This window comes from Mustela lutreola, chromosome 1 (assembly GCF_030435805.1).
Source record: "Mustela lutreola isolate mMusLut2 chromosome 1, mMusLut2.pri, whole genome shotgun sequence".
In the NCBI taxonomy this organism is placed as follows: Eukaryota; Metazoa; Chordata; class Mammalia; order Carnivora; family Mustelidae; genus Mustela; species Mustela lutreola.
This window is the reverse complement of record NC_081290.1, coordinates 122,665,759-122,690,597: the sequence shown is the minus strand read 5'-3', so window position 1 is coordinate 122,690,597 and position 24,839 is coordinate 122,665,759. Positions and strand designations below refer to the sequence as shown.

Genomic DNA, 24,839 nt, shown 5'->3' with positions numbered 1-24,839 from the left:
ACACTAAATAAGAATCTATCAAAGCAATCATTGGAAAAATCCCAATTTCACCCACTTCATGCAGAGCACTGCATTTATTCATTACATTCTTTTCTGTTTATCCCTCTTAACCTCCAACAATGTGTATTTTGTTTATTTTTAAACTTTCTTTTTAAATTCCATATGTGACATAAGGTGATGAATGCTCAACTTAAAGACATAGAAAATTAAAGGAAAAAAAGCCCACAATTTCAGTGCACAAATGTAACCCTTATCTTTTCTATTTTCTGTGATATTTTAAAACCGAGACTAAGAGGAAAAAGAAATGTTACTATCAGAAAAGTAGAGCAAAGAATTTTGGGGGATGTGAAACTGAATGTGAAAAAGTTACCTCCCAACATGCAGATTAATAAGGCAGTGAGCCAGGCAGCTAATGAATTCTTGGTCGTGGTTCCCGGGCCCCAGGATGAGGTTCCTGTTGACCGTCAGCACCCGGAGTGAATCTAGGAGAGCCACCTGCTGCGGAACGGTTTTGTGTGCCCGTGAGAACTGGTACAAGATGGTCCTGTTGAGGCAGTGATACACCGCATCGAGTGACAATCCCTGGGATCTTCGTTTGGACTAAAGATGGGAAAGCAACTATGCTTAGTAAAATGGACAAAAATAAATGGTCTGCTTCACATTCACACATCACATTAGGTTTACTATGTACCAGTGGCCATGCTCAGTATAGGGTGCTAAGTTAAAAACCAAAAAGCTCTTGCTGTGATGAGGATTGGAACCCGAGACACATAAATGTAACTTGACGAGCTGAGAGCCTCATGCCCCAGTGAGGAGAGCCGTTAAGACTCACAGAGCAGAGAGGAATGGCCTGTCTGAGCATGTGAGGAAGTGCTGTCCAGGGAGAACCTCCTACTACAACTTGTCTGTAAGAATGATCTCTACTCAAAATGATTGGGGAAAACAAATAACCTAAAAGCTTAGTAAAAAACTTCTTTTGATGGTCTAATCTCGTTTCCTCACTTGTAAACTTTTCTCTTTGGCTTAAATACAAATTTAGCTCTTAAAAAAAATTCTTAGATAAAGAACCTATGCATTGTATGCTAATAACACATGATAACAGCATTTCCTAGTTTCTGCAGTACCTGTTGAATAAGATTAAGCACTTGTGGCAAACCAGGTCCACATTCTTTGGTCAAAGGTACCGCACACTCACACACATGTACACACACGCAAGCACACACACACTCACTAAATGACACCTTCAAAGACCTACAATGAACGTTGTGAAAATTTCATTACAAGAAGAAAAAATTCTTTTACTATCAACTCTTCTTGTTCTGTAAACCTTTACACACAACTATATCACAGTGTAATGAAAAAAGCCCTATCAAATTGTATCAGCTTAAGGTATTTAAACCAAAAGGAAGCTATCCAGGTATCTGGGTAGCAAAAAGCAACAGCAGTGGGGAGGTCAGTGAGAGCCCACAGTTTGAGAGAACCAGGCAACTTTACAAGGGACAAGTTGGCACAAAGCTATGGATGGGGGAGAAGGATTACAAGTGTACAGTTTTTATTCACTTTTAATAAACTGAGCTTTGTATTAAATATTAACATTATCTTATTAGTTACATTTATTTCCGATAATTTTGACACATAAGGAAAAGTTTTTCAAGGAAAAACATGTACTCTAAAGCCAACAGTGACAATAGATTACCTGTGCAATTAGTTGAATTATAAAATCTATAAGAAGTTTAGATTCTTTGTTGAACATGCCTTGCCAAAGTTTGTCCACCACACGTTGTGTGAAATAAAACACATTGTTGACCAATACCTGGTAGCTTCCTCCACTGGTAATAGGCAGAGATGCATCTTCCCCTAAATTTGAGCCGGGGGAAAAATAAATATAAGAAAACTGCTATCAACCAGCACAAGACCAGATCCTCCAAAAATGAGGCTAATGCAAAATGAGTTTATCTACTACACTTAGAAAGAGGACAACCAGGCTCTTATGTACTACATTAAGAAAATTATTTATGGCCGATAATCCTGATAAATGTTGAAAGAAATAATTTCTGCAGGACAAGAGAGTTATGGATTGAGAGTGTGAAGTCTCATATTGCTTGAGACAGTCTGTGATAAGCAAACAGTTCCTCAACTTAAACTGACAGCGACAGAGGATCTCTGAGAAAAAAGCTGTCAGGTTCTTAGCTTTGAATTGATTCTGCGCAACTAATAACGGGTAAAACACACCATCAGACACAACTCTGCTCTGAATATACCTTCAAGTGCAATGAAGTCATGTAGGAGAGGACCAGAACAACTGTGAAAACGAAACTACAGTCACTGCTGGTGGGGCCATGGGGCACCTCTCCTTCCCTCCATGATTACCTTCAGTCCTGTTTCTCCTCAAGAAGGTTCCGAAGTGCCTTCCCAAGTGTTTGCTGTGTACACACTACTTCAAGACTAATTCCCCTAACCAAAATGCCCTCCATAAGCCCCTCCTTCATAGAAATTCTGGAGCCCCATTGAGTATATTATTCCTACCTAACTCTAAATTACTCCATTATGTTAAACTCTTCATTTTGTATCTTTATATAGTAAGACGGAGACTGTGCAAGTAAGATTCTTAAGTGATAAAAACAAACACAAAGTTTGACTTGACAGCATGCTTTGAGAGTTACATGTTAAGCCAATACTAAAGACTTCTTGGCAGACTTACTTAGCAAAAAAATAATAATAATAATAATTTAATAGGATGGAAGTTCTTTGATTAAAATTATTACTTGGCACTCAAGTAGCCAATATGTTAAATTGTTACTTTTCCTTCTCCTTTAAATTCTATCATTATTTTATATATAAATGTTAGCTCCACTGTAAATTTATCAAGTTTTGTATTTTTATTGTAGCCGGATAGGGACATACAGAAAAAATATCTTAATGTGTTTTGAATTTACGTTCTGGAAGCCATCCTAGAGAACAACATAGGGGTGCCTGGGTGGCTCAGTCGGTTAAATGTCGGACTCTTGATTTCAGCTCAGGTCATGATCTCAGGATCATGAGATCGAGCCCCACACGGAGCCCTGTGTTGGGCTCTGTGTCCAGCTCTGCACTGGATGTGCAGCCTGTTCTCTCTCCCTTTCCCTTACAAAGAACAATTCTACTCATGGGCATATATCTAATAACTATATATAAATATTATATACATATGTGGCCCATATGAACAAGAATATTTATAGCAGCTTTATTTCTAATTGTCTCAACCTAGCAACTACTGAATGTCCCACCACAACAAATTGGACACATTTTATTTATTCTTATAACAGACTACATAGTGATGAAAATAAATGGACTCTTGCTACAGGCAACAACATGGATACATCTCACAAATATGCTGTGTGTGAGGAGCTAGACTGCAACAAATACATGTTATATAATTCCATTTGTAAAGTTCAAAAGCATGCCAAACGAACCTGTTGTTTTAGATCTCGGGACAGTGATTTCGTGAGCAGTAACGAGGTCATGGCAGGAGGGAAGTGGGGGAGCCTGAAATGCACTTCTGTGTAGCCTTATATAGGCATGATGGTCTGGGTGGTCATTCACGGAGTTTTATGTTTGTATACTTACGAGTATATCACAATAAATTACTTTTTAAAAGTATCAGACATTCATAGAAATATAATCCAATTTCATATTATGGTTTTTAAAACATTGTTTCTCTTTATTTGTCCTCTTCCTGCCACGTGAGTGTACAGATGTGGATAAACAACTTAAGTATTTCCTGTTGTTGACTCTTTATTCCAGATCTAGACAGGCCTCTTACTCACTACAGAAAAATACCAATATGAAGGAAAAATGCACACAAAAGAAAAGATGAAGTTAAAAAGAAGATACACTAGGAATTTAGACAGAGAAGAGTGATTCTAGGTACTGTGATAAAGTGAAAATAAAACACAGTATTACCCAATAAGACATCAGCTGCAAGCAAATGGTCCATCACACTATCCAAAATATAAGTCTGGAATTCTTTTTGCTGAGTTCTTGTAGATCTTTCAGGAGAAGCCTAATCAATGAAATTTAGAATTAGAAACAAAATCAACTAAACAAAGATAAGAGCTCCAGCATAGTTATATTATCATGTTTACATAGTTATATAAAAGAAAAACCTATTGGTAAATAATAAAACGAGAAATGTGAGATGGTAGATAGGCTTATGCTTTCCTTTACTTTTCCACAGAATTAAAAAGAAGCAAAAGTGAAACATCATCATTTTTGAATCCAGTCCTCCAAAAACAGTATTCTAAAATTATAAGTATTTAATAAATATTTGATAATCTACTAGTATACCTCACTTCCAAAGACAGCTGGCAATTTATTATGAGATACTGACAAAATCATAAAGCCATTAAAACAAATACAAAACCTCAGGAACCTAGTACTCAAGGGGGTAAAGTCGATGGGGAGGGCAATATTTGTAACAAAAAGTTAACTAAGCACGCAATTTAGCTCTGAGCTCCCTCGGCTTCAAGAAGGAGGGAAAAAAAGATGATATGGTTTACGAAGCTTTTTATTGTCTATAAAAGCAGCACACTAGATTGTCAGCAAGGATGTTTTCCTAAAATTGTTCTTACAGTTCTCAGATGGCATTTCTGTTGGTAATTAGGGTAATACAACCCAGGTGCACAAATGTCCAGTCGCTAACCTGTGAAGTGGGTGGTCGAGCCCTGGAAGCCCAGTGGATAAAAGGTGGGGAAGATTCTTTTGTCATCCTCAAATGCCAGCTTTTGGTAGGAGTTGCATATTGAACAATTCAACAAACTGACATAAATTTTTTTCTTAAAAAGAGATCTGGATGTTTTAGAAACAGGCACAGTACTGATGCTTTGCAGATCCTTGAATAGACAGATCCGGGACTATGTTTATGACCACGTTACAAAAGTGGGCTTCAGACTACTGTTCTTCATTTACACTTGAAATGTGCTCCATTTTAAAAAACCTATTTCTTTCTATTCTGATTTTCACTGTGGTACTGATAAAGGGTTTAAAGGAGCAGTTAAAATCTAAATTCTATATTCAGATCAAGGATCTTATTCTAAAAATTTGGAAACCAACAGCTAAACCCAAGCTACAGCAAACATTTTTCTGTTTTGCTGGTAAGACATATTTGTTTTAAAATGACAAAATATGGGCCTAATGAGTACATTTAAAATAGTACTAGTGCTTAGGAACTGGGTTTGGTATCTATTTGGGAGAAAGTAAAGGACATGTCATGTTGTTTTTAATCTTAATAAATTTCCCTGTGTAGGTGAACAGCTGAATCACGGCGGTCAGCTTGAGCGCCACAGACACCCACCGCCTGCCTCTCCCTCGTGTTGACGGTACAGGGAGACCATAGCCCTACCAAAGGAAGAGAAAGTGAGAATGTTTAAGTGGGAAGCAGACTGATGAGCTCTTGAGGATTACCCTGTCATCAGATCAGAGACCATTTTGTCAAATAGTTTAAGCCGATCAAAGTTTCCTGGAGGAAGGCTCTCCATTCACAGGAGGATTTAAACACTCCTGAAGATGACAGTGCTCATTCTGGATTGTAACAACTGAAGGTGGTTAATGGGATAAGTAATACTGAGTAGAGTTTATCAAATCTCAACGAGACAACGTTTTGGAGTCTGTGAACAAAAGGGCCACAGAACCCAGAGAAGTAGCTTCATCAACAATATTTATCTTTACTTAATTAAGAAATATTCTTTTGTATTCTGCATGGATTGAAGGCTAGACTCAGTCACCAACACACGTTTAATCTTCTGAATCCCCTCAGAGAAGCTGTTATATGAATGATTATGACCCAGAATTTATACTTGTTATTGGCTCTAATTGCTGGGTTTAAATGTTCTTGCTGAGATTTATTATAGCCTAACTTTTAAAGGATTTAAGACTTTATAAATGTATGCACAGCTGTCTCAAGGGTTTTTTTTCTTTTTAAAACATTCTATGGACTTACTATTATGTACCAGACACCGTGCTTAGTTTTTTGTACATTATCTCAATCTGCAAAAATCGCTCTTTGAAGTAAAACTATCACCCCATTTCAGAGATAGGGTCACTGAGGCTTAGAGTGGTTAAGTCACAACTAGGATTCAAACCTCAGTTTCTCTGATGGCAAAAGTTCATGGCTTCACCCGCTATACCATACTCTCCCAGCATTAGTAAAAGTCTCCATATTGAAGTTAACAAATGCACACGAGCAACTCTGCTACTGTCTCCTCGGCCATCTTTTAAATAAACCTGGTTGGCTATACCAGGTAACTGGGATGCGTTCAGGGCAGAGGGAAGATAAGAATGAGCACTGTGATTGGCTCTGGCTTCTGGCTATCAGGCATCTTCCCTACAGAAACTGGGAAGCCAGTCAACACCAGTACTCAAAGAATCACAGCCTCCTTTTTGCAGCCGGCAGACACCATGCAGAATCTTCGCGTGCAAGGCCAGACAGCCCTGGGCGTCTGCTGCCCGCACTGAGGGCAGGCTGCTCTGTGGTTTGTCATGGGCTGAAGCCCTTCAAGAAGAGGATTTTGAGCTTCTTCATTCTAGCTACAATATTCCTTTTAGCTGATCTCTTCTCTCAGGTATGTCAGAGTTCTCTTTGCCCCCTTCTCCCACTTTCCATCTGTTTGTTGCCCTAGGGTCAGCCAGGGTGGACTGCACACTGCTGAGAATGGGGAGGTCTCTTAGAAGATGGGTGGAACAGAGAGTCACGAACTCCCGAGACCACAGGAAAGCACGTGTGGCATCAGACAAGCACACACTCATGAGCTTTTCTGCAGGCAGAGCCAAAACCTTTTCTATCCATTCCCTTGCGCTTGCCTTCTGCCACCATGGTGGTATTCACAGGCTTCGAACTCCCTACGACACCTGGTGGTGACAGCAGACATGGGGAGTGGGGAGAAGAGAGGACCACCAGGGAGACGCTAGCATAGGCCACTGCAGTGTCTGAGGGAGTCTTCCGTGTCACTGGTCCCATAGTAGGAACTGTAAATATATAAACTCATTTAATCCTCACAGCAGCCCTGAGAGACACGTTTTATTTTTATACCATCTGAAAGATGGGCAAACTAGAAGGGGTAAAGAGAACTCACAGTGGCCACAGTCACACAGCTATAACCAGCACACATTTAATTTCTCAAGATAGATTTTGCTGGTGATTTACATACACTTAACTCCCATAAAAATCATGCAGGGGAAGCAGTATATAAATCATTCCCCAGAGAATGGATTGAGCTCAGTGAGATGAAAATGCTTATACAATAAATAACAGGGCCAGAATTCAAAACAGGTATTTCTCCCTCCTAAACCCATGCTCTTTCAATTAGGCCCCACTGTCCCCCTTATACTTAGCCTCAATGGCACACTCTGGTTAGCTTATATGAAAGGGAATCTTACTTTTATTAACTTCTAACAAAGATAATTCCACACATTCTTTTGTAGATCTAGTCAAGTAAGCACATAATCTTGTAGTGAGACTGAAGATGACTGAAGACTGAAGACTGAAGATGGCCTGCCTCCCATATACTGAACTGAAAATCAGTTGATTCAAACCCCACCCTTCATGTAGGTAAATGGTAAATATACAGGATAATTCTCTTCTTGAACTTCTTCAGAGATAAAGACTTCATAATCACAATATTCAAAATCATATGCTTGCTACTTATTTTTTACACCAAAGGAAGACATCTAGTACAATAAATGCTTTGTATGTTTACTCTGTACATACACTGTGTAGTAGCATTAAAGTTCCTCAAAGTATTAAGTTAATTTTTAAAAGCCAATGTGCATCTCTCCTATTAGATGGTATCATATCTTCATGTTTGAGAAGAACTGCTAGAATGCAGTTAGAGTTAAATGATTTAAAAATACAGAGAAGAACACACCAAACAACAATACTAAGTCTGTGAGAGACTAAAAGACATGTGAAAGGTGGTGACTAAATTTAAGGAGTTTACAACGTACCTGGGAGTTTCAATCTTGACATTCCCTACTTCTCCCTGAAATGTAACCCTAGCCACCCCTAATTCCCAGTATAGCCAGACACAATTCCACTGCAGGGCAAATGACTCTCTGCAACAATGAGAATGTTAATTCAAGGTTAATACAGGTTATATCAAACTTTCCCATTGAAAAATATAGAAAACCAAGATAAAAGACAATCATATCATCTATTAGATGACACAGCTAATCTATATCATCTAATATAGCTATAAGAATTCCTGTAAGACTAAAAGTACTGTACCGGATAAATCTCCCCATATATTCCACACATGTGTATTTTATTGTTTGGCTCGGTTATGCTTTTTTGCACACACTCTTCTAAACTTGATTATCCTGTCATGTTCTGATCACCGCCTCATTTTGCGTAGAGTGCTTCAAATTCCTACCCAATCCACTAAGATAACAGCCATCTTGCTTCTCAAAGTTTTCCACGAGGACAAGCTCTACCAGGCATGCTTTTAAACTCTACCAAATGTATTATTGATGATAATGATGGTTTTCCTGCCAATATTAAACATTGTGGTCCTGGTTAAAATGCTCAGCATGAATGGTATCTGAATTACATTAGCAATTTCTTTTAATTGACTGAGTGGAGATAGTTTCACATGAGTAGGATAAAGTATCTCCTGTGGTTTTAAGGTTTCAAATAAAAAGTTAACCGTGTTAGCCACTAGAGGGAGCAGAGAAAGTGCAGGTTCAGTTGCCAAATGGCTGAGAGCCTGTGGGAAGTTCCCCAGAAAGACTAGCAGCCAGTCTTCTGCACTGACTGAATCTTATTTTCAGAGACCTGGGAGTAACAGACTCTGTGACCCTACTTATAGGAAGTGACCGAAAAAATATGAATGTACAGCAACTCGTCATATACTAAATTCTCTTTCTATGACCTTTTGAGATTTTTTTCTAGGTGAACATTTGGTTTTCAGGGATGACCAATTTCTAGAGCTGGGAGGGCTCATTTTCTGGTCTGTCAGCTGCTTCACATCATTTATTAGGAGAATGGGCAGGTACGGTGGACTAAATGTCTGTGTCCCCCCAAATTTATATGGCAAAGCTCTAACCCTCAATGTGAGGGCATTAAGAGACAGAGCCATCAGCAGGTAATGAGGTTTACATGAGGTCATGATGGTGGAGTGCCCATGAAAAGATTAGTGCCCTTGTAAGAAGAAACACCAGAGCTTGTACGCGCTCGCTCTCTCTCTCTCTCTCTCTCTGCCATGTCAGAGTACAGCAAGAGCCTCACCAAACTGGTGTCCCAATATCAGACTTCTCAGTCTCTGGAACTGGGGGAAATAAATGCCTGTTATTTAAGTCCCCCAGTCTATGGTATTTTGTTATAGCAGTCTGAGCTAAGGTAGCAAGCAACCTAGAACTTTGCTGTCTTGAGGAAAATTAAGTAAGTGCATATTAAGCACCTACTATGTGCAACACACGTCTTAAGCCGTACAGGACACCTAGAGCAATAATACTTGGCAATAGTATGAAAGAGGTATGGAAGCAGGGAGTTATAAGCTGAGGAGAGGCCTGTGTGTCAAGAGAAGGTGTTTGTACACTGAATCCCATGGGCCAAATCCAGCCTAAGTCAGTTTTGGTAGACAAAGTCTTATTGAAACACAGCCATGCTCATTCATTTATGTATGGTCAATGGCTGCTTTCTGGCTCTAATGATACAGTGGAACAGCTGTAACAGAGACCGCATGGCCTGCACAGCTTGAAATATTTTCTATCTGGCCCTTTACACAAAGAGTCCGTCAATTCCTGGTCTAGGGAAAGGACGATAAAGGACTGAATTAGGGATATGCTTGTGGGAATAGAAAGAAGAGAAACAAACTGTTAGGGTATGTAGCACATCTGAGATTAAAAAAAAAAAATCCCATAGTCTGTAATATGTTCTGCCTGTACAACCCAGAAGAATATGAAATCTGAAAGGTATCTAGCATCAAATGTGCTTGGTTTTTAATGTTCTAATTAGAAAAACAACACAAAAGAGATGTAAATGCATTTTTTTGGTGTTTACCTCCAACAAAAGATCAATTAGCGGAGTCTGCTTGCTGGCAGGAGTAAGACAGAGGTTGTCTATTATTAAGACCCGCATGAAGTCAAAAACAAACTTCTTAGCTGGGTGATTGGTCAGATAGGTCTTTGTGCCCACGTTGCAGTATTCTGACTGGCTTCTGTTCATCCCTGTGTCTGCTGCAAAGGCTTTAAATTCTTCTGCCGGAGATCCAACCTCATCATCAAGATCAGTCACCTGGTATAATCAAGCAGAAATAAATGCTAGTCGTATTTGATTTTATGTGGTATTTTCACTTCCATGTTTCCTAAAAACCGAATTATAGCAGCAACAGTATTTTCCTTCAACATTTACCTCACATCAAGCTATTCAAAACATTACCTCACTTTGCTTATTCGACTCTTATTTCAAGGTAGCAACTGGGAACCACAGGTCACAGTTATTTAACACATGCTCTTTCTAGTATTAAGCTGATCAGCCACTAACCATGTTATCTGTTCTATGTTGAATTTTCTCTCTATGGTGGATAACTGCACTTAAAATAAATGAAATGATGAGAATGACTGTATCTACATATTGAAATATATCTACTGAGAAGTCAAATATCACAGAATCCCAGATAAAGATCTGGCACAATGGTAGCACCTAAGGGATGATCCATTTTTGCAAATTAAAAAAACCCCCGATAACTAAATAAAACAATGCCAAAACCAAGCCAATTTTGAGCCAACAACAACAACAAAAAAGGACCAAAAGACAGATTATAAGCTGCTGACAAGAAAAAGATGTTGAGATAATTCCTAAGGTCTTTTCTTACCAGAATAATTAGGATTTAAAAATCAGAAACAAGCCAGGTCATGTTTTACTGGTCTTTCTCCTAAAATTCCCCATAGTTTCATAATGAGTTTTTCACCTTCATACATGAAGAAAAATTAGTATGAACAAAGTAGTTTATTCCAGGCCCTAGAGTAAGTGGTGGAAGTAAGAGAAGATATCATGAAATTCTAAAGTATATAGAGTAATAATTGTCTTTGGGGCTTTGTTTTAAAGGACTGAAGAAGTACCTGTACTACCTAGGATTACAGTCTAATAATTTTCTATTAAATTAGTATAGAATATAAAAAATAAAAATGGAACAAAGTAAGGAAAGTTGAACGAAAAAGACAAACACTGATTTCATTTTTGTATAAAGACAACCACTCCTATAATTAATTTGTAAAGACTAAGTCCAGGAGATGCCTAATTCCTGAGATTAATAAAGTGGAGACAAATTTCGGTCTGACCAGAGTTTTGTAACCTGGATACGACATTTCACAACAACATGTATGAGCACATAAAGCAAGAAATGGGTCCACAGTGACTTGGAGAGGGGAGTGATTAACCAGGGACTTCCAAGAGGACGGTAAATTAAACAGGAAGCAGGATTCACTGCTATTTTAGGGGAAAGCAGAGGAGAGTGTAAGGAGGAGACACCAGAGAATAATGGGAGAGGTGAGGCTGTAACTTGGTCAGAAGCTTAAAAGACTGGAAGGAAATCCTGCAAACCACCAGGACAGATTAATTCCAGTTTGACAGCTCCCCCACTCCCCGCCCCCTTCCTACCATCTCTGAGTATGGGCGAATGTTGAAGGGGAAGACGGTGGCTGCTAATGCACACAGGAAGTCAGGGCTCATCCACATGGAAGCCAGGTCGGGAACGTTGTGATATAAGTATCTAAAGAACTGCATCAGGGTCACGGGATATTCCCGGAGCCAGGATCCCTCCTCTTCTGATTGCCAAGGCTGTCATGAGGACAAGAAAAGAAATAATTTGTCAGAAAAATTGACACTGCTAAAAATTGCTTTAAAAACCCATTACTCACTACTTTCCTAAACTGGATATGTCGATGGTTCAGAACACTTAGGAACCACACACACAAGCAAATATACAGAAACAAATCTAGAAATAGGCTATCACAAAAACAATACTCCTAGAAACTGACAGGATGTTTGTCTGTTCACTGATGTTTTCACAGCTCAGGAACTTGAGTCAGTGATTTTGATTATTTATCATTACGAACATGAGTACAGTTGCTGCCAATAGTGGCTGTATTATCCACAAAGCTGTCCCATCCTTCATCATGGGACAGTTATGAGTAACAGAAAAGATGGGGAAGTTACTCCACCTTTCCGAACCTCACACTGTCATATGTAAAATAAGAAGAACAATGCTTTCAACCACATGCAACTGCGATATTATGATCTATAATAAGAAATACATACTTGGTCTTTGTCCCATCCCATTCTTGGTACAGAGCTACTAAAACCCTCAGAATTTCCTAAGCAAGAAGAGCCATAAAGGGTGTCTTCCCTTAATCATAACAAAGGCCTTTCAACCACAGCTGAGTTCACGCTAATGCTAAGACTTTTGGAAAGCCCCGAAAGATGGAGGCTTGCTAGGGGGATCAACCACATCATCAGGGGGTTGGAACTGCCAGCATTAACACTCTGCACCCCTGGGTGCCTGGGTGGGCCCAGTCGGTTAAAGTGTCTGCCCTCAGCTCAGATAGCGATCCCAGGGTCCTGGGATTGAGCCCCATATTGGGCTCCCTGCTCAGCGGGGAGTCTGCTTCTCCATCTTCCTTTCCTCTATGTACTCTCTTTCTCTCAAATAATAAATAAAATATTTTTTTAAAATATTTTTAAAAAATACAGCTATGCACCCCCTAACTTCTAGGGGCTGGAGAGAGGCTGGAGATTGCATTCAATCACCAATGGCCAGTGATTAGATCATGTCTATGTAATGAAGCCTGCATAAAAAGCCTTTAGGACAGGGTCTCGGTAGCTGCAGGGTTGGTGAGCACACAGAGGTGCTGGGAAAATGGCAGGTGGACAGTGTGGAAGCTCTGTGCCCCACCCTCTGCATGTCTTCCAACTGGCTATTGCTGAGTCACAGCCATTTATAATAAACTGGTAATCTAGGAATGTAAAATGCTTTCTCGAGTTGTAGGAACCTCCAATTTATAGCTGGCAGTCAGAAGCACAAGTGAAAATGTGGACTTGTGATTGGCATCTGGTGTGCTGGGGAGGGGGCAATCGTGGAACCAACGCTGTCTCCAGGTAGATAGTATCAGAACTGAATTGAGCTGTGGGACATCCAGCTAGTGTGGCAAAACCCCTCATGTATTTGGTGACCAGAAGTGTCAGAAGTGAAGCAGTGTTACAGCAGAATATTGGGAGTAGAGGAGACACACAGGAGTGTGTTTTTCCATAAGAGCAATACAACAACAACGATGATGATAAAAAAGGAAAAAGTGGGGTTCCTGGGTGGCTCAGTTCATTAAGTGTCTGACTCTTGGTTTCAGCTCAGGTCACAAGTTCTGCCATGGAGTCTGCCACTGCCTTTGGGTTCTGTGCTCATTAGGGAGTTGGCATGCTCTGTCTTCCTCCCTCTGCTCCTCTCCCTCCCCTCCCCTTGCCACTCCCTCTCTAAAATAAATAAATCTTAAAAAAAAAAAAGGAAAAGGAAAAAAGAATATATGTGAACAACACCGATCTGATACTTGCCCAGAGACCAAGTTTTTTTAACTTATATTTTTATGTTTGTTTATGACAAGGGGCCAAAACAAGGATTCCAAAGCATTCTAAATGAATACAATAGTAATGTTCTTTCCTAAGATGACATAGGAATAGTTGTGGCCAAATTAGGTTTGTCAGTACTTGTAATCTAGTGTAGTTAGTAATTCCTCTTACAATGTGATCTTAAATTGTGTAAGCATATTAAGTTACTATTCACAGTATCCCTGTAGGATAGATAGAAACATACACTTTGCCACTTAGTCTTTCAATTCTTCATATCTAAGTTAGAAATAATTAAAATAGTAAAAACAAATACGTTTTTCACCTTTAAATGGAAGTGATTTTCAAAGTTCAAATAACATATTGCAATAACATAGACTATAATATGTTATATACACGTATACCTTGTAATATACAGTTTTTTGTAATGTACATTTCATAACACCAGTAATATCAGTTAACACTTATGAATCACTTACTACATACCAGGCACTCTTTTAAGTGCTTTATGTAGATGCCAACTCCCCATTAAATCCTCACAACAACCCTAAGAGATCAGTTCTCCGCCACCAGCTATGATCATACATGAGGAAACTGAGGCACACAGAGGCTAGGATGTCTCAAGCACCAGAAAGGGATCTGGACCCGAGCAGGGCTCCAGAGTCCATGGTCTCATCAGCTGCTTGGTCCATCCTTACAGCAGAGAGCAAAAAGACAGGCTGAGCTTCCGGAGATTGCGCATTTAGTGAACAGTCACGTTACGTAAGGAGCCCTGTCTTTAAGCGCACACTACAGACCCGAGGTGGCGCCAGCAGGCTGGGGCGTCTCCACAGACTTACTGAATTCAGCATGCTGCGCAGCATCCCCAGCAGCAAGAAAGCGGCTTCTGTGCACACGTTATGGATGGAAGACACCAGAGTGCCACTGGAGGCGGGAACTCCGAAGATAAACGTCCAAATGGAGTCTAGATCAAACTGCAGAGATCAGAGTGAAGAAGATTAGCCGCCGTCAGTTTGTTTCAGCGAGAGAGCCTCACAAGTTCTAATATTCTGAAAACGTCTTGGACACTAATGAGGTTTTTTTTTTTTCCAAAATGATCCATGATGGAGAAACAGAGACCTAGTATGCCTCCCTCCTAAATTCTGAAAATTTGTAAATTTTCACATTTGTAAAAAAATGAGAATACTATATATCATCCTGTCTTAGGTACTTATGCAAAAATCAAGGTTTTCTACTTTTTTTTTCTCTATGAAAACTAACAAAAAGAAAATACATGCTAATTAGCCAGGAGATAACATTTCAGAACTATGATTTTAATTAAGCAGGATCTTTTTAAAAAAGCATGTGGGACTCACCCCCCCCAACCTTGGCAATATTCTTATTCACTTTAAGGTTATATACAGATAATATCTAATGAAATAAAAATCAGTTTAGGAGACTTATTCATAGCAGTTTTATATAACACTTTATGACTATGGTGTCATGCTTATTTTGAAAAATTACATAACCAAACTGTTAAGCCTGAATCTGAAGCCTGACTTAATGTAAGGGTACAGACTCTGTTTTCATGTAAAAGTTTCTGTCAATTACTAGAACTGATTTGAATTAGCATTTGGCATTATGATACTAATAGTTGAGTCAAATCTGAATTCCTAACTCCTCACAGTGCCACAAACATAAGCTCTATACAGCTATCCACAATAAAGCCTTAGTATTTTTTCCTAAAGTGGATGTTATCTATCATCAAGAAATCAAAGACATTTTTGTAATCAGAACTTGCACTAAGAATCCTTCCCAATTAATTCATGGTATACACACCAATCTCTTTATTTTCAGTTCTACAGAAATGACATTATACTTCTAGATAAAATCATGTAACTCAAATTCTTCAAATCACCATTCAAAACCATCCAAACTCTTTATGTATACAGAATCATACAGAGTAATCAAACAAAACAAAACAAAACAAAAGACAAAGGACTTCTTTTCATGAAAGTTTCCTATAGTATCTTCAGATTTTTCTTCCCAAATCAAACTCTAAATGTGAGGAAGGATGGAATCCCTTTGGTTTTACTGTGAGTAACCCATCACCACACGGTGATTTTCTGGCACACAGAATTACACTTACGCCTTACTAGATAATTCCTACCTGGCAACCCTGCTTACATCGGCTGCTGATGACAGGCACACTGACCTGCAGGTTCTCAGGCAGCTCACTAACTGGCTGCTGCAGAAACAATGCCATGAGGAGAAAATAGAGAGCAGGGACATTAGTGTGTTTAGGAAGGAATGACTGAAGAACTGGGAAACCAGGAAAATGACAAGCATCCCGGTTAATCTCCCTGACCGTCGATCTCCCGCCAGCACTCCTGCCCACATTGAATCCTAAGAGGAGAGGAAATGTAACAGTAAGTACAAAATGAGTAATAGATTGCCATGCTGTATTAACAAAGAAAGGAGTAATTCAGTATATGTGACATTTCTCCCCAGAACATCCACATTAATATACGCAATGAACTATTCCATTGTTGAATTAATCTTCCAGGTAAAAGGTCTCTTACTATCTCTGATTTCAGCAAGCCTGTCTCTTAGAATACAGGTCTTGAAAAATACCTGAGACAATCAGATACAAGAGGTAAGATATATTTTACACATTCAAAGATAAATTTTACACATTTGAGCTCAAATGAGCTCAAATTTTCCCTAAGAATAAAGTAAAATTCAAAACATAGCCAAAAGGTAGGATGCTACCACAATATACCTTAAAAAACTAAAACTGCTGTCATATTTAGTGGATAAATGTAATTAACTATATTTAGTTAATATATGTCATTTGTCTGGATCCTGTTAACCTAGTTAACTGTAAATTATCTACAAGTTTTGAGACAAGACAAAATAAATAAGCACAATCTTTCTTCACAACATGATCTGTAGTTCTGTTAGGAAGCTGCCCAGTGCTGGGACAGCAAATGGGAGCCTGCTGTGACTGGGACTATTCAAACAGGCAGGCTTCTTCCTAGAAACATAGTCTGACTAGGAGATGGTCAGGGGGACTGATGTGGCTTATGTAGCATCAGCCTTTCCATCACTCCTGCTCCCTCCATTATATAACTTATCAGGATACAACTCGAACATTCAGTTCTTTCGCCTCCCCAAACCTAGTGCAGCACTCAGCACAGAATAAAATGTTGGCCAGAGTTTCAATGTAAAACTTGTATGAACAGCAACCAAGAGAAGAAGGGTTGATTTTTTACTCTGAGGCAATTTTTATTTCAAATGAATATTCATTTTTTTCTTCCTATTTGTTTTTTTCTAGGATGAAGTGAGCACATACTTGCTACTATTTAAAATAATAAAACAGAAATTTGTGTCTAGCTAGCTTTGTAATGATTTCATCCTAACCAACTGCTTAGCATGATGTGAATTAATCTTCTCAAGTATGTTCTAATTAAAAAATTATATAGCAATTTACCAGCCTCTTTCATAGATTATCTCATTTCTCAAACACAATGAACATGTGAGTCAGAAATTGCTATGATCCTTTTCATAACATGGAAAATGGGCAATTTGTTCAATCGACGAGTTGAAGAGCAGTGGCACTGGGACTTGGGCCTGATGTCTCTGTATCAGAGTTTATAAAGTTGGACTGTCCCCCTTGGCCTTCCTAATGACACTGCCACATTTCTGAAAGACTGGCTGCATTAGGACACTGATGATTTTTGCTTATAGTGAATTCTAAGTGAAGTTATCAGTATAAAAAAGTCTTGAGCTTTAAGAAGTCAAAGGACATAAAGTAGTAATTTATACATTAAACAGGAAAATAAATTTTGAATAAATTCCACATCCTAAATGAAAACCAGTACATGCATTTATTTTCCTTTCTAAATTCTTACACTCTATTTTTCCCTATGATTAATCTTAAGAATACTTAGTATGTTACTAACAATTAAGCCTTAATTTAGATTCAAGTAACAGCTACATATAAGATATAAAGAAAAATTTGACAAAAACTAATAAATGTGAATAAAACACTCAAAGACATTAGGTTGTTCATCACATCAAAGAGAAACAGAATCAAATTATATGAGATACATATATGTATGTATACAAACGCACATATGTATGTTATCATATAGGTACTTAGGGGAAATTAAACTGAATCAAATTTAAATTAAACTTAAATTCTTAGATTCCTCTTTTAGAATGAGAGCAGCATATGTAATTTCTAAGCAGGTAACAATGAAGGACAAGTAAATTCTAAGATTAGAATTGGAAAAGCTCCCTTTGCTGATGTTACTGAAGTGATACAGGACAGACAAAAGAAAAGGGGATTGACACTGAGAAGACAGTTACTTAGACTCTATTACTGTTGAGTTCAGAAACCTTATCCATTTAACAGTCTTACTTTCCTAATTAGAGAAATTAATAGGTTTACTGTTTATAAAGTATAACTTACATCTATAAAATATATACCTGTCTCCAGAATCATGAAGCCCAAATGAGACGACACATGTTAAAAGACTTTGGCAAGTCACACTGCTATAGGAGTCTTAGTTAGGTGTTCCCACCACTGTGGTTTTGATGTTCGATGAGAATCTGGGCTGTCACCTGGCACTCAGAACTCTTACACTCAGCAGTACTCACATTCCCGGCTCACTCTCCTAGCGGCTACCATTAAGGTCAATAAGTGAAATCTCTTGCTACCAAACTGATCATAGTAGTAACATTTGTAGGCTATATCCCTCTTCTAGGGTTGATGCAAAATAGTGATTTTTTTTGGATCATAAAAGTATATATAATGATACTTTAGAATACGTATTTTAAAGCCAACAATTTTCTTGAGAAATCATTTCACAGTGAATTCCTTTCAGTACAAAGTTTCTTCATTTTCCAATATGAAATAACAATAAAAGAATCTTTGTAAACACTGTCTTCCTATCATTTTCTTTGGTATTTGAGAAAGCAGTGCAAGTAGCACCTAGGTATTAATGCTTTCGCAGTTTTTTTTTAAAGAGATAAATTGCATATTCAATTTGGGTCCCTAATTGACAAGGGTAAACATGTATTCTTGATGCTTCTTCTAGAATACAATTACATATGATTTTAAGACGTATTATAAAGACAAATTTTTTTTAAATGCTTGATTTAAAAACAGTAAGAATTGGATGCCTAGAATTTTCAATAAAAACATTATTTTAAATATATATAGCTCCAAAATAAGATCATTAATATGAACAGAAATACAGCAGTTCAAGTGACTCTTTAACATAGGAAACTGTAATTTTCTAGTACTACTTAAATGCTCAGTTCCATGTTGAAAACTGCATAGAACCAGCAAGCAGACAATAGGGAATTTTGGCTAAAACTTCAAGCTTAAATATTTGAGAAGCAATACAATGTAACTGTTAAAAGCAGGGCTTTAGATCTAATCAACCTGGATTCAATTTTTGACACTTCCTAGCTGACAAGTGACTTCATCCCTATGTCTCGGTTTTCTCATCTCTAAAATGAGTATGATAGTTATTTATATCTCATGGACTATTGTGAAAATAAGTTAATGGTTGAAAATGAAAATATCTAGTAACTGGCACAGATATAGCATGAAAAATACTGATTACTATTAATTTAGTTTTGATAATTTGCTAACTACCTACTTATAGATCAAAAAGGGAACTACAAAACAAAAGGACTGTAAGGAATTCCCTTAGTTTCCACATCTCTAATATCCTGTGTCTGCCTTCCATTTGCTTTGTAATTTAAAAAGCCAAATTTGAAACTAAGCTTTTTATTCATTTGTTCATTCATTAAAATTCATTATTCTGGGGCATCTGGATGGCTCAGTCAGTTAAGCATCTGACTTCAGGTCAAGTCATGATCTCGGGGTCCTGGGATGGAGCCCCACGTTGGGCTCTTTGCTCAGTCAGAGGCTGCTTATGCTTCTTTCTCTCCCTCTCTCACTTGTTCTCTCTCTCTCAAATAAATAAAATCTTAAAAAAAAAATCATGATTCTTAATGATTGTCAGATAAATTTAAGAGTATAAGCTTTGATAAGAGTTAAAAACAAAACAAAAGATAAGAGTACAAGAGAGCTTATTTTAAAGCAGCTGATGTTAAGTCCCATACCTAATACAGTTCCGATCTTATTAGTTAAGACAGAATCTGTCTGTTCCAGCCACCCTCCACCGCTGAGTCCTTCCTTAAACTTGATGAGGATAGACTGATTACTCAGTAGCACAACAAGAATCCTCATGGCTGCCGTAACTGTGGTGGAATGCAAGTGTTCTTCCATAAACATCATAATCCAGTCAAAACCCAGTGTCCTGACCAGTTCTTCACAAGCTCTATTTAAAGGCAGATGAATTAAAAAGGAAAAAACAGAATATTAATTTCAAGGGTTAGGACTCAAAATTTTTTAAAAAGTAAGAATAGTTTTGTTCTCAAGGTATTATAAATTGCAGGATTCAAAAAATCTATTAAAAGTCAATAGCAGTTCTTTTTTCTCTACTATGAATTAACTAGTAATAGCATCTATACCATCAATTCTAAGAAAATTTTACTTACTGCAAATTAATGCTTGTCTTTTCTTTAGATGTGTAAACTAGTTTTAGCAAGATATCTAGAAGTCTATTCCTCAAAAGTATAAGATTAGCAGATACAAGACCTCCAAACTCTTCTTCAGTTCCTACAATGAAAATATATACATTAAATCGCCTTAGTAGATAAGCCAGTGTAAAATATACAACATAGTCCTAGGAAATCTCACTAAAAAATACATCTTTTAGAAAACATATTCTCCAGGAGTACTTTCCACTGAAGTGGACAAGCAAAAGGGTCCATTCATTTACTTCTCTTTAGAATACTGAAAATTATTCATTTATATTTGACATTGTCTAAACAAGTAATAAAAGGTTGTAAACTCTTTTTTATATAATATTTAACCACCCCCCCACCAATAGTGTCAAAGTAGTCACATGGATAAAAATAACAATCCAAATCCTTAACTTCTAGTTTCATTTTGAAGGATATAGTTAAATTTACCAGATTTAAAAATGAAAAAAATAGGAAGCACAGAATATTCAATAAATGTAATATATAAAGGAGACTTAGAATTAAATAGCATAAAAGATAAAGGCACACAAACGCACAGAGAAATTGGAAAAGGGAGGAAAACAGAAAGCTTATGGTTCTCAATGAACAGTGCTGGAAGCACACAGGACTGGGTATCTATGGGCCAGTGGTTGAGGCCAAGGCCTGACTTGATGGGCGAAGTCTTGGTGAGTCACAATCCCCATGCCTTCCTTTGAATGCCTTCCTAGAATTGAAACTCAGGCTAAACTTTGACTTAACTATGGTCATTTGCTTTTACTTGTTTGGGCAAGGGATTCTTTTTATCTTTAAACACTGTCTTTTAAATAGCTAATTTTGTGCCTTAATTATTGGGAAGGGTGCTTCAAGGTTATCAAGAGGAGCTCAGGATTCTCTTCTCTTCTAAGAGGTAAGACTGGTATTTTATAAATTGTTTTATTAAAACACATACAACCTAAATTGAGATGAAGATTACTTCCTTTCAATTATTTCCTTTTCAATTTTTTTTTTAGTAAAATGGCGATCCCCACAGAAACAAAAAATTCTCCTTAGACTAATATCTAGTTTTCTGTCAGTTTTGCTTCCCGTAATTTTCAAATATAATGTAAAACAGTAAACTCTGAATTTCCAGCTTAACTTCTTCCCCCCAGACTGATGCTTTCTTCCACACTGCACTACTCTTTTATGCTATTTTATTTTGCGCTGATTATTATATTGTTGTTCAGCATTATTATTCAAGTCATTTTCTTTTTTGTAGGTATATCCTGAATGCTGTATAAACAACTTAAAAATCAAAACAAAACTATGGCTTGAATTTTTTAGAACATCATAGTAAATAGTAAATACAGTCTTCAGTCCGTATCAAATAAATAGCAAATATCCTACACTAACAAGACGAGGAATGAACTTCTGACTTATTTCAAATGGCAATGAAGTGATGAGAATACTAGTCTAATTAACTTGGTAATTAACAGATAACTTCTGTTATATCTTGGTAGATAACAGAAAACTTAGCAATTTACACATCTCCACTACTGTACTCATCTCAAAGAAAATTTTTTTAAAAATATTTATTTATTTGGCAGAGAGAGATCACAAGCAGGCAGAGAGGCAGGCAGAGAGAGAGGGGGAAGCAGGCTCCCCAATGAGCAGAAAGCCTGATGCGGAGCTCGATCCTAGGACCCTGAGACCATGACCTGAGCTGAAGGCAGAGGCTTAACCGCTGAGCCACTCAGGTGCCCCTCAAAGAAAATTTTATACTAGTTGTGCTCACTGAATTCAACAGCCAGCAAGAAATATGGAGACTAGAGAAATATTTTTCTCTATGTCTTCTTTATACTTGAAATAAACATTACATATTTCTGAAGATTTTTAAAGCACTTTCGATAATACTTACTTGGCTTATATGAATTAATTCAGAACTAAGAAATAATCCTTGCATCTACCATATGCATTTAAAACAGTGGTTACAACACAGTGGTTAAAAAGCTTATAATGTTGTTTTGGATTACCTGCGTTCAAATGCAAGTAGCATGATCTCAGGTAAATTTATTTTACTTTACCTTTCTAGGTCTTAGTTTCTTCCCTTGTAAAACTAGGATAGCAATAATACCTATCTCACAGGATTTCTACAAGAATATAAGAAGCACTTAAACAGTGCATGTCAGATACTAAGTGCTCAGTAAGTGTTATCCATTTTTATCTTCATGCTATCTGTCCACTGCTAATTTGCTTTACTGAAGAAATACCAACATTGTTACAAATGAGCAGGCTCATGTAAGTGAGTGGTCAGCAGCAGCCTTATGTTCTGCTATAATCTGCAGGAATTCACCGAGGCTCCCAAATCTTAGGTTCTCTTTCGAAAAACATGAGTACAACACTTACTCTTCTTATTCATGAAACACCAGAGAGAGGCTGTGCTCCAGATGGGATAGCTAGCAAGGAGAATACCTCTGTGCGGCACTGACTCAACAGTATTATTTTTCACTTGTCCAGGTGGACAGTGGTCTAAACGAAGTCATTTATATGATATCATTTTGGAATAAAGTAACAGGATAATAATGGAAATAATGCTTGCAAATATAAGATATTGTGAATTTAATTACAAGTCAATCTAAAGGGTTCTTTCAATGCTTTCCAAACAAACCCCCTACCTTAGAACATAAAAAAGGAAAAATATAGAAGAGGGGGGAAAATATGTAGCAAACGAGAAAGGTTGGGGAAAAAAATTCAGTTGAGTCGACTTTTGATTTTGTCTCAGACCTGAGCTCAGTGCCTGGGGACTGAGCCCCATGTCATCAGGCTGCACTCTCGGCCGGGAGCCCACTTGAGAGTCTCTCTTGCCCTCCCACTCTCCTCCATCCCCTGCTCATGGTCTCTCTCTCTTTCTCTCTCTCAAACAAATAAACTTTATAAAAAAAAAAAAAGGGGTTGTCATGGGCCCAGTATCCCACAAATTGCGAAACTATTTTTATTTTATACTTACATAAAATGATTCTAGTGAAATGCTTTTTCTCTAAATGACCACTAAATATTTAACAAGAAAATGAAAGTAAGTTATATAATTCATAATAGCAACTGTTTCTGAAGAGATGTATTTTAAAAAATTAATCGATGTTCAAAAATCACACAGAATAGTTTGTTACTTTAAAGGAAACCTGCTATGAATCCTGTATGATAGAAAAAACGTAATGTTTTCCCATTTTTAATTTTTTTACACAGTGATTTTACAACTACATGTTATGCTATGTTCAACCACACATGTAGTTACATCTGTTACTATATCCACTATTATAACCACTAACTATATTCCCTACACTGTACCTTTCATCCCTGTGACTTCTCGATTTTTACTGTTTTAAGAAGCTTTTTGTTTCCAAATTTATATAAAATTAACATCCAGTATTTTATTGGTTTCAGGTGTACAATGATTCAACAATTCCACACACGTTCTCAGTGCTCATGAAGGTAAGTCTACCTTAATCCCCCTTACTTCACCCATCTCTACCCACCTCCAGGAAAGATTTTAGTTTTTTAAGTACTATTAATAACCTATTAAATTAGATAGGTAATTCTGTATTTCTATATACTTTACAGGCTTGACTTATGACAAATACACATATGAAAGACCATGAAAAGTAATATAATAAAATCACATATAATTCTAAACTGTGCCAGAAAACAGGGCATAGAAATTAGTTTCCAAGTTCCAGACTTGACTTACCAGTATCAAGCTTCTCTTCATTGTTTATTTCCATAACTACAAATTTCTCACAAACTGCAAACGTTGGTAAAGTAGAAGAAATAAACTGGCCAAACCTTTAAATACAAGAAAAAAGTTACGGATTTTAGGTTTCTCTTTCCCCAAAACAAACAAACAAAAATAAAAAGAAACAAAACACAAAGAAATGGAAAAAATACTACTTCCTGTTTTAACTAATTTTTTACACACTTTTAGATGAGTGTATTTGTTTTACATCCCCTAGGATCATTGCAATTAATGTTATATGTTACAATCTTTTAAAACATAGGGCAAAATATTTCTTCAAAAATATGAGTCCTTTAATGTATTTTTAAGAACCAAACAGTATGATCCAAATCAAAATATCCTAACATTTTTCTGTACGGATCCATTGTAGCCTAGTAATGAAGAACTTAAGTTTTGGCTCTATCTGTTTTTAATCTTATTACCTGAGGCAAGTAGCTTAACCTCTCTGGGTTTTAGTTTCTTAATTGATAAAGTAGATAAAACCAAAAATTAGATAGGTTTCAGTGGTAATTTTAGGAAAGTGATCATTTTATTTCCAGAATAAGATACAAACAAAATTGTCAAATAACAAGAATTTTTAAACTCCAGTTTTAAATCTGTTGCCATGTTACAAAAATATCTTTGGGGTCAGTGAATAAAAACTGATTTACATGCTACACAGATTAGAGATTAGTCTAGTGGGAATATTCTAATCAATAGGAGTGACTTCACCTGGATATCTGGGAAATGACATGAAAAGTGGTCAAACTGAGTTTAACCAATTCTCTACTTGGAAAAAATACTTTGGTTAAGGAGCGTTCTCCTTCCATTTTCAGTTAAAATGGGAATTACTATGTTGATATTAAAATTATTCTACAGACCATCCACAACTATGCCTTCAGCCATTTCTCATTAGCA

The 24,839-nt window shown here is 37.2% G+C and overlaps 1 protein-coding gene across 5 annotated transcripts in view; it reads right to left on the bottom strand.

Annotated features, from left to right (window-relative positions):
- WDFY3 (WD repeat and FYVE domain containing 3) overlaps positions 1 to 24,839 on the bottom strand; it is a 278,171-nt gene that overhangs the window by 63,045 nt on the left and 190,287 nt on the right. For 4 of the 5 annotated variants that reach the window (XM_059173438.1, XM_059173447.1, XM_059173453.1 and 1 more), the window contains 10 exons: positions 23,898 to 23,992; positions 20,150 to 20,270; positions 19,712 to 19,929; positions 15,738 to 15,973; positions 14,428 to 14,562; positions 11,633 to 11,812; positions 10,034 to 10,267; positions 3,943 to 4,042; positions 1,697 to 1,857; positions 371 to 600 (listed from right to left, as the gene is read on the bottom strand). In XM_059173438.1, the coding sequence (XP_059029421.1) occupies positions 371 to 600; positions 1,697 to 1,857; positions 3,943 to 4,042; positions 10,034 to 10,267; positions 11,633 to 11,812; positions 14,428 to 14,562; positions 15,738 to 15,973; positions 19,712 to 19,929; positions 20,150 to 20,270; positions 23,898 to 23,992 (1,710 nt within the window). The remainder of the gene's footprint in view (positions 1 to 370; positions 601 to 1,696; positions 1,858 to 3,942; positions 4,043 to 10,033; positions 10,268 to 11,632; positions 11,813 to 14,427; positions 14,563 to 15,737; positions 15,974 to 19,711; positions 19,930 to 20,149; positions 20,271 to 23,897; positions 23,993 to 24,839) is intronic. The other variant, XM_059173443.1, reaches the window with a different exon arrangement.